Below are 10,375 nucleotides of genomic sequence, written 5' to 3'. Positions count from 1 at the left end.
AAAACTGCAACAGCATATGTCTCAAACGAAATACACTAAAGCTACTTGTTTGAATGTCTGAGCCGATTTTTGATAATCTGTGTCATTGGAACTACTGTTATTCTGATTTTTTCTTTAAAAACAATTTGTTACCTTTCGAGGATTATTATGTTTCAGTTGGAGGCCTGCCACCAAGCAAACTAGTTTGGGATCTACTATCTTTTTAAGAGGAATATCCACCTAAACATTCCAAGTTAGATTTGAAAATAAATGACATACCAGCCCTTCCCTTGGCCATTAGAGTCTATTGTTTGCTGTGATTTGTTCACCTTGTTGATGAGATAGTCTTTGCAAATTATTTGGAAGGAGTTTTAAAGCTAAGTTGTAAAAGCTGGAAAGCTTAAGTGAGTCAGTTTCTGGCTGGATGGGAGGTTCTCGTGGAAGCAGACTGACGTTAGCAATCAAATAAAAACAAAAAGAAGCAGTAACACCCTACCCCACAGGTGCAATTGATCTAAAGGTAAACTATTATGTAAAATTAAGAGAAAGACAGAAATTGTGCAGGTCTGCTGCTGTACATATTTACATGGACCAGAAACCTTGTTTGCATAATCAAATAAAGTATAAAATGATTATTTTTTTAAATTTGTATCAAAATGAAATTGATTGACAAATGGAAGCACACTTAAGGTAAGCATTAAAGTTGCATACTTCCATATAGGATATTAACACTTATACAGTTGTCTACTGTTTTGCCGGCAAGGAAAATAACACTTAAATTATGTAGTTGTTGTCCCTTATTCTTTAGAATTCCTATAGAACTGTCCCTTACCCATTTTGCTTTAACAAAATGTAATTTTTTTGTATTCTAATTACTCATAGTTTTTAACTTAAAAGAACCCTGCTTATTGGAATAAAGGGGCCACAGCATGTTTTCTGATATTTTTGTATTGTAACAACCTCTATGTACAACTGTCCATCCATCCATCCATCTTCCATCTACCTTCTAAGCAGGGTTGCGGGGGTTGCTGGTGCCTATCTCCAGCTGTCTGGACAGGTCGCCAGTCCATCGCAGGGCAACACAGAGACAAACAGGACAAACAACCATTCACGCACACACTCACGCCTAAGGAGAATGTAGAGAAGCTAATTAAACTTAATAGTCATGTTTTTTACTGTGCGAGGAAGCCGGTGTACCCAGAGAGAACAAGTTGAACTATTAGACACAAATTCTAAAGAGGAGTGGCTGAATGGTATGCAAATGATAGATACTTGCAGAGTGAGGTAAAGTGGGAGTGTTTTAGCTGAAATCTTTAGAATGGTAACAATGGTGACTGTCTTAGGCAGAAGGTGATTGGTTAAGGGACAACCCAATTGCAGAGGATTCAAAGAAATAACTTTCTCGTCATATATATTAGAGAGAATGGTTGGAGCAGCCAGGCATACAGCAAACCACCTAAGAAAGGGTACACTTTTAGCTTTTTAAGCGTCCAATATATCCTATTTATAATTTGTTACATTAACCAATGCTATATTTTCAGATTTGTCTGGGGAAAAAACTTTATCCAACAAGACATGGCTCATCTGACGATCTCAGCTGGTATGTGAATTATTTTATATCATAATTTATTTCAAGTGTTAAAAAGATTAATAAATCCTCTTTTTTTTTGTCTTTACAGGATTCATACTTCTGATATGTCTTCAAGCTGGTATCATCTCTTATATTAATTTGTAACTGGAAATCACACATGAATAGTTTGAACACAAACTTAATGTTACAATTTTCTTCTCTTTTTGCAGTTTCCTCCACCAAACTGGTGTGCTACTTTACCAGTTGGTCCCAGTATAGAACAGGAGATGGCAATTACACAACTGGCAACATAGATCCAAACCTCTGCACACATCTGATCTATGCCTTCTCAGTAATCAACTCCTCTAACCAGCTGTCTACTTTCCATTGTGATGAAGAGAACCTCTATAAATCCTTTAATGCTGTCAAGAGCAGGTAAGCTTTGAATCACTCAAACTGCTGTTGTATAACAGTGAATCATTAATGAAGAAAACCATACCTTAGCATGAAGGTTGACTTGTATTGTTACAAGAATTTAAAAGAGCTTGATTTTTAGAAAACAATACTTAATAGCACAAAGAAAGTTTAACATGTAAATACTTTATTACAATCAGAAAAATATCACTACAGATTGATACACCAATCCGGGAGAATCAAAGTCCAGGAAAGATTAACAGAAATGATTCTGTGAGAACCTACACATACTTCCCAGTATATGGCTCCTCAGCCGGCAGCTCTACACTGCTCCTTATTATAGTCATGAATCTATACATTGTCTTTTTTTGACCAATATTAGTATTATCATCTGACTTAAGAATGTGATCCCATTCAAACCTAAAGCTCAGAGTATCACCAGGTACTACATTTTTTTAACGGTTTCAAAGCTCTTCCCTTGAATATATGGGTTCTTTCTGATTGTGACCATGGTTTCGTCCTAAAGTCTAAAAAAGTGACTGTCAAGTTGATTAGTCTTTAAATTCCCCCGTGTGTGTGTACATGGTTTTAAGTCTCTGCATTGCCCTGTGACTACTGGCGACATGTCTATAGTATATTCCCGCCTTTTGTATGTAGACCCCTAGAGGTCTGTACCAGCTCCCCTATGATCCTGTATGGAAATAGCCGGTATAATGATGAGGTTTAGATTATGTATATGTTTCTACATCGCTTCACAGAAACCCAGAGCTGAAGACTCTGTTAGCTGTTGGTGGGGCTAGCTTTGGAACATCACGGTAAGTCTACAAAACTCTTATGTGTAAACATATAAATATCTTATCTTTGATAGCTATTGACTTCTGTGAATATTTACAGATTCAGCCTTATGGCCTCATCTTCAGCCAGCCGTCAAGTCTTCATCCAGTCTACCATAGCATTTCTGAGACAGCATGGCTTTGATGGACTGGATCTGGACTGGGAGTACCCTGGATCACGAGGAAGCCCACCTCAGGACAAGCAAAGGTTCACATTGCTCTGCAAGGTTAGAAATATTTCCACTCTGCTAATGTCTCATCTCAGTACAAATCTCCCAGATGTTGTAAAGTTAATCAATATTTTAGCATTAAAAAAAATAAAATTATCACTAATAATTTTTTGGCGAATATTGCTTCTTTGATTTTTTTGAAAATACCTCTAACTATATCAGTTAGGATGGAGCATTTTCAAATTATTTTTATTACCTAAGTAAAAGAAGTGAAAGAGCCGACTACACCCAAGTGTTACTATTTGTTGTCAGTGCTACCTTCAAGTCTTCAGAAATTGGGGAAAAAAATGTAATTTCAATATTCTTGGAGGGACTCTGATGAACAGTCAATCTCCATATTATTTCCTCTTAGAGGTAAGTTCAGACGCCCAATAAACAGATGATATGTCTTTTCTGTTTAGGAATTCCTGGCTGCCTTTGAAAAGGAGGCTGCTGATACCAATAGGCCAAGATTGCTGCTCACAGCTGCAGTGGCGGCTGGAAAGAGTTTTATTGACAATGGCTATGAGATTGCAGAAGTTACAAAGTAAGTCAATGAGATGTTACTATACAGCTAAATCTTATTTTGAAGTAAAAACACAGTAGTGAACTAAATAACATGCTTTAACAAACACTTTTCAACATTTAATCTTAAAAAGAATAACAGATCAAAACTGTATAAAAGAATTATGATATTTAACTGCCAAAATATATTGAATGTTATATGGATCTTATTTTATGTTGATTTCTTTTCCTTTAAATAATATTCTATTTAACAGGTATCTAGATTTTATTTTCGTCATGACCTATGATTTCTATGGAGCCTGGTATTCATTCACTGGCCACAACAGCCCTCTGTATACCCGAGCTGGCCTGTTTGGTGACCATGTCTTCTTAAATACTGTAAGTGAAAAGATTCAGTCTTGTCAAAGTTATATGTATGGTAACAATGTCGTATCTTCGGTTTTGACATGGGAACTTAATTTTTTTCACAGGACTATGCCATGAAGTACTGGAGAGACCAAGGAGCTCCTTCAGAGAAGCTGCTGGTTGGTTTTCCCACATATGGGCGCACATTTCGCTTATCAACCGCAGCTACTGGTGTTGGAGCACCGGCCAACGGGCCTGGCTCTGCTGGGCTCTACACCAAAGAAGCGGGAATTTTGGCTTATCATGAGGTAACAATTTTATAAATATAACCAAAATATTCATTTAAGCTAAGAAATAATTAATACTGAAAACCAAAATAACACATTAGATAGTGCCTAAATCTCAGAGTATTGGTTTATAACTACAGGTTTGCACTTTCCTTAATGGAGCCACCACACACTGGATTGAAGAGCAGAAGGTACCCTATGCAGTCAAAGGCAATGAGTGGGTGGGATTTGACAACAAACAGAGCTTTGAAATCAAGGTAATGTATGAAATCCAATACAGAATAAAAGCTATAAAAGAATGTATCCATCACTGTCCTTCAAAGTATGTGGGATTGCCTTTTGAATTAAAATATTATTTGCATTTGATGATGAGTATTAAACACACATACATTTAGTTATTAAAATTGGCCAGAAGATGGCACTATAGTTACAATAGTTCAAATATTGCCCCTTACTTTACAGAATGACCACCTACTGAATAGGTTAGTGATTCAACTTTTACTCACAGTAATTACCCACAAAAGGTAGATTGGGTTTGGAAGCATGAAACTGAATTTTCAATCCTGAATAGCTGTATAAAGGTCAAAAGGACTTTGAAGTGGGGCACCAGTTTTACAGCCAAACCAAGCCTCTCCCATATTTCTTTTTTTTAATGAATAGTAAGCAGAGAAGTATGGATTTTAATTTTAAAAGTCTGTTTAAAGACTTTTAAAATATATCTAGGTAAAATTCCAACCAATTTGAAGGGGAGAAATATATTTTATCTGAAGTCTCAGACTAACACAGCCCACAACATTTATTGGAAACCCAATAAGCAAATTAATGTGTTTTTCTTTAGAAGAGGATTAACAAGACAGCATCAACGATGCTTCACTGCAATTACCATTGGAAGTGGGGCCTAGCGTATCAGGCCCTTCAACACACAAAAAAGTAAAGTAAAAAGTTTTAGACATAATTCTGGATGTATAAAAGTAAATTGTCTGAAAATTCACACAAAACGTTTACCTTCCATGCAAATTTGCAATAGCTTTTCAATTAACGATAAAAAATTACTAGCACTTACCCAAAAGAAATTAAATTGGGTAATTTAAAATGAAGTAAAAATAAAAAAAAACATTTAATAAGTTTGAACTTTTATAATTTAAACCAAAATAATGAAGATCAATTGTATTTAGCCTGATACAATAATTTAGCACACCTCAAGAAACAACCTCAGTTGGACTTAAACTATAAGTATCCCTTTATTTAAATGCAAACCTGTCTGGGTGCAGAGGAGCAGAGAATCACTCATTATAACTTAAAAACATGTCTGGTGGTTCTGCAGAATAATTCCAATCTGGTTAAGTGGGATTATATTCATAGGGTGGAAAAAATTAACACAATATCACATATACATCGCACAACAGAGTGGGTATTTGTGGAGGGATGGCAGCCTTGGCACTGCTGGAGGACATTGCCAGTGGAAGGGAGGGGGTGTGTGTTCAGAGATCCTGCTGACCTGCTGGTAATTGATGCTGCATTGCTTATTATTTGGTTTAGATTGCTCAGCATCACAGGAGGGCATTATAAAAACCATGCTTCACCTATGGAGTTTTTCAGAAGGAAGTGGTTGACATTTTGGGTATTTAACAGTCACCTTTATAGCCTTCTTATGCCAACCATATAGGACAGCCTTATCCGTGTTTTGCTCAGATGTATAAAATTACCCCCAAAATGGACTTACATATACATTAAATTACAATTTGAAGGAAGGCGCTGTTTTACAAATGTAATTAGAGCTACTATACCTATCATACTATAAAGGCACAACCTGTAAAGATCAAATTTGGTATTACGATATTTATACGATATTAACTATTAACTTATTTACTGTTTTTATTAAAAAGCATGTACACCATGTTTATGATGTGAAAAACAGGGCTTAGAAACGTAGTTCAAATCAAGATTCAGCCCAAGATTTCTTTCATCTGTAAAATAATTGTAATTGTAAATTGAAAAGACTTCAAGCAGGCTCTTTTTCTTATTATTTTTTTTTCTCGACATGTCCTAGATTGCAAACAAAGTGTGTATCATGTATTTCTAATATAAATTTGTGGAGCATATTCATATCATTATAGTGATTTGGTATGCATTTATTATCAGCATTAAGCTATAAATGAGCATTATATTGCACCTACACAGAGCTATTTGGACTTGATCCAAACACTATAGAAAAAAAACTATGAGCCAACAGACTTTTTATTTTATTTGCATGCACAATTTTTGCTAGGTTAAAGTGACCTTGTTATAGTAAATAGAGAAAATGCTTAAGAATGGAAAAAATAGGAGCAAAAATGTGTAAAACATAGATATGCAATATATTAAGTAATCAGGGTGCCTTAATGTAATCAGAGTGCCTCTCTATTCATCTAGAGTGAGCTACTGACATGGTCTCCTGAACAAATCCAGAGAATATTATTTAGACAGACCGGACAAATCATAAATTTTCCATCTGCAAGTTTTTAAGAACAATTTGTACTTGTAACTTAATGTAGAATTTAGAACTTGGATTAGAGTTCTTGTGTTCACATACAAGGCCCTTAGTGACCTGAATATTTATTTTAGTTTTTAACCACACACTGCTGCTTGTAGATTCTAAACCCCACCTAAAAGAAAGGTGGAACAGGTCCTTTCAATCAAGGGCCTCTAAACTGTAAAACAACTTATGCCTGGTTCATCCATTCCCTGGCTCTGTGCACAGTTTAAGCTATCTGCTGGCAAAATAAGACTTTTTACTTTCTTTTAGTGCTTATTTATATTTTCATTTAGAATATTTAAAAAAAAAACTTCAGTGTGGTTTGATTCAATGCTATCGGCTGCTTTACTTTGATAGAAAACTTTTGAATTAGGGAAATTGCCTTAAATTATGTGTTGTGAATTTGTGCTATACGTATATGAAAGGAACTGAACTAAATTGATTTATATCATAGAGAATTTTGTGACTGTAATCATTACTTTATAACTGCACTTTTTAATCTTTTTTAACAACTCTATCAGTTAGGCCTTTGTCTGTGTATTAGAAGTACCCAGCCTCCAACTGTTGCCTTCTCAATCAATCAATCAATCAATCAATCAATCAATCAATCAATCAATCAATCAATCAATCAATCAATCAATCTTTAAATCTTTAATGTCAACTAAAATTTATTTTGCAATCTAGATATCAGTTTAAGTACAAACCGTTCATCACAATACATTGCATACATTGGGGTGGGGGGGCTGAGATTGGAACGGATTTACTGAGGCCATGCATGCCACAGAACACTGCCTTTGGTGTGTTCTTATGGCTTGCTAGATTCCTACCGCTTACCTGGTTTCCCAGGTCCCATGTGGTTACCTATAGAGCTGCCTTTATCTCTGTGGAAAGATAGGAGCCACATTGGGGAAGAAAGGGGGAAAAAAAGCATATTTCACACTTTATCCTTGACAGGATACAGTTTAAGATTTCAAAAACACCTCAGCACAAGAAAAGCACATGTAACACGAGTCAGACATTTCAGCAGAGGGTCACATCGGAGGTGGAGTCACATGAAGTCAATCTGACATTTGAGACATTAGTTGTGGGTGTATGATGAGTGCTTTCAATATGTCCATTAATGACCACAGTCCATTTTCCTTGATGAGACAACAGTTCTGGGCACATCCAGAGATGTTGGCGGGTAGGGGAGGGGGATAGCAGTTCTTCTGTGCCCTTTCGCCATAACATCCAGGAGAGATTAGATAAAGGGGAGGAGGCCGAACCCAGAATAACACTTATTGCTTTGAGAGCAGGCTGTCCAGGAATTTTCCATTAGCCTAGAGTCTAATGGAAAATGTCTCTTGCTTGCTCTACATGGCGAGAGTGATATTTCAAATTTGTTGGACTTTTCCGCCTTGAAGCAATTGTGCACATCCTAGATATTATCCCATCTCACCTTTGAGTTCAACCACCACAGCCAGCATGCGGTTCATCTCCTGATTTTGCTTGTTCCCAGCCTTTGTTAGGGCTTCAACCGCTGCTGGCAGCCTGATCAATACATCAGGTTTCCTCCAAATCCAAATAGGAGAAATCCGAGTATCATAGTACTTCTGCTCTTGACCTAAAATAAATTGACAAGTGATTGTGTTCTTTTCAATTTATATGTATTTAAAAAGAAAGATTAATAAAATCTGCAATGTAAAAATATTTTTGTTTCCAGGCACAGTATGTAAAAGATAACCAATATGGGGGGGCATTTGTTTGGTCTCTGGATATGGATGATTTTACTGGACGTGCCTGTGGTGAGGGAAGCAATCCCCTCATTAGTCATCTCCGCTCTCTTCTGGTAGCAGGTAAGTCAGAGGCATTATGTCCTCTTACATGAGATACCTTTTGTTTTACTTTAGCATTGAGTTCATCTCTGTTTCTAGATTCAACAACAACACCCCCTGCAACAACACTGGCAACAACTGTTACCACAAACCAGCCCAGCACCACTACAACATCTGCAACAACAACTACTGCAAGAGTAACACCAGCCATTACCACAAACCGGCCCAGCACCACTACATCTGCTACGACAACTACTGCCAAAGTAACAACAGCAGTTACCACAAACCAGCCCAGCACCACTACATCTGCTACCACAACTACTGCCAAAGTAACAACAGCAGTTACCACAAACCAGCCCAGCACCACTACAACATCTGCTACAACAACTACTACCAAAGCTACCACAACTGCTTCTGGGGGTGAATTTTCCTGTGTTGGAATGCCTGATGGTAATTATGTAAATCCCAATGATAGTAGTAATTTCTATCAGTGTGTCAATGGAAACACTTTTGTGCAAGGTTGTCCGGGTGGTCTGGTTTATAAAACTAGTTGCAATTGCTGTGATTGGCCCTAAACATCTCATGCCTCAAACAAGGCACCATGTCTGGGCTGTACAGCATTACCAGGGGCATTTGGTCTGAAGTGAATAATGTTACAAAGACAATTGTATAAAAAAAACATTATTAGATTTGAATATATTACATAATTATATATTTTATAATAATATTTGTGAAGATATTTGGAAGCCATAATTAGGACTATACGGGTTAATTTGTAGAGAACATGTAAAAAAGGATAATTTTTATTTGTTTGAAACTGGTATGATTTAATATGAGGTAACTTATAGTACTGTATGATTGTAAGAAATTTAATTTGGTTTGATGCATCTTACATTGTATGTATTTAGTTTTTGTTTTTTGAAATCTCCGTTCAGCAAAATCACATATATGTAATGTTTTTGCTGCACGGCTGGGTGATATTCTGGGTTTACATTTTGGTAGGCAATGGACATCAATGGATCTTGATCCATTTGTTTACTAAAGTCAAAGCTCAGGAAGGGCTCATTTTTGTGGAGGAAAGGTCACTTTTCTTATCAGGCTAAACACAAAGTTAAATACTAGTTTTGAGCAATGTTGTGTGGGTTGTACATTTTTCATAGGTTTAAAACCCACTGAAAAAAGCTGAGAAGGTTACTTTAAAGCATGTGTACTTAAATAATTTTCTGATTTTGCTGTATTTATATTACATATAGTCTCAATACGATTTGGGATCATGGACCCCAGTTCCAGATAATTCGGAAGAAAATGGATGGAACGATGGATAGTCTCAATGTAACAGTAGTGTAGATTTTGTTTATTTAAAATGAATATCATACTTAATAGAAGGAAACATTAACATGTTTACACAATTTTGTAAATGTTTAACATTAAAAGTAAATGCAAGATTCTGTTCATGGTCTCATTTTTATTGTTCATTTGCAAATTCATATCGTTAACACCACCAGATCCAAATCATATTTACTACTCATTAAACTCATGTCATGGAATAATGTTACTGCCATGACCGCAAACTGTGATATTAATGTAACTGCCACTGCTGCTGCTATGATACACTCTACCTCAATAAGACTCCTTCATTACATGCAATAAATCATCTGTGAATGTATGAATTTACAGAGTATCTTGTGCTAATATTTTTACTCTCTTATTTCTCATTTTATAGGTTTATCTTTGTTCAATTCATGTTTTTACTGACAAAAATATGCACTTTATTTTTTATATTAGTGGTATTTTTGACAACAATCTTTGATCCATTTTGCAATGAAAATATGAGTTACTCATTGCTCACAACTAAATGTTTTAAATTATCAGAAAGATAACCTG

At 35.9% G+C, this 10,375-nt stretch overlaps 1 protein-coding gene across 1 annotated transcript; it reads left to right on the top strand.

The window, feature by feature from the left end:
* Nucleotides 1-1,380: 1,380 nt before the first annotated feature.
* On the top strand, nt 1,381-10,234 carry LOC107083941 (chitotriosidase-1-like). Its single transcript, XM_015373543.1, has 12 exons — nt 1,381-1,445; nt 1,521-1,579; nt 1,659-1,688; nt 1,780-1,984; nt 2,722-2,778; nt 2,858-3,023; nt 3,428-3,552; nt 3,785-3,908; nt 4,001-4,183; nt 4,303-4,419; nt 8,380-8,512; nt 8,591-10,234. The coding sequence occupies exons 2-12, from the start codon at nt 1,555-1,557 to the stop codon at nt 9,064-9,066; spliced, it is 1,641 nt and encodes a 546-aa protein (XP_015229029.1). The 5' UTR covers nt 1,381-1,445; nt 1,521-1,554; the 3' UTR covers nt 9,067-10,234.
* The last annotated feature ends 141 nt before the right edge of the window (nt 10,235-10,375 follow it).

Source organism: Cyprinodon variegatus, unplaced genomic scaffold (genome assembly GCF_000732505.1).
Source record: "Cyprinodon variegatus isolate N-32 unplaced genomic scaffold, C_variegatus-1.0 Scaffold87, whole genome shotgun sequence".
Classification (NCBI taxonomy): domain Eukaryota; kingdom Metazoa; phylum Chordata; class Actinopteri; order Cyprinodontiformes; family Cyprinodontidae; genus Cyprinodon; species Cyprinodon variegatus.
The sequence above is the reverse complement of the archived record's forward strand: the minus strand, read 5'-3'. Positions and strand labels throughout refer to the sequence as shown.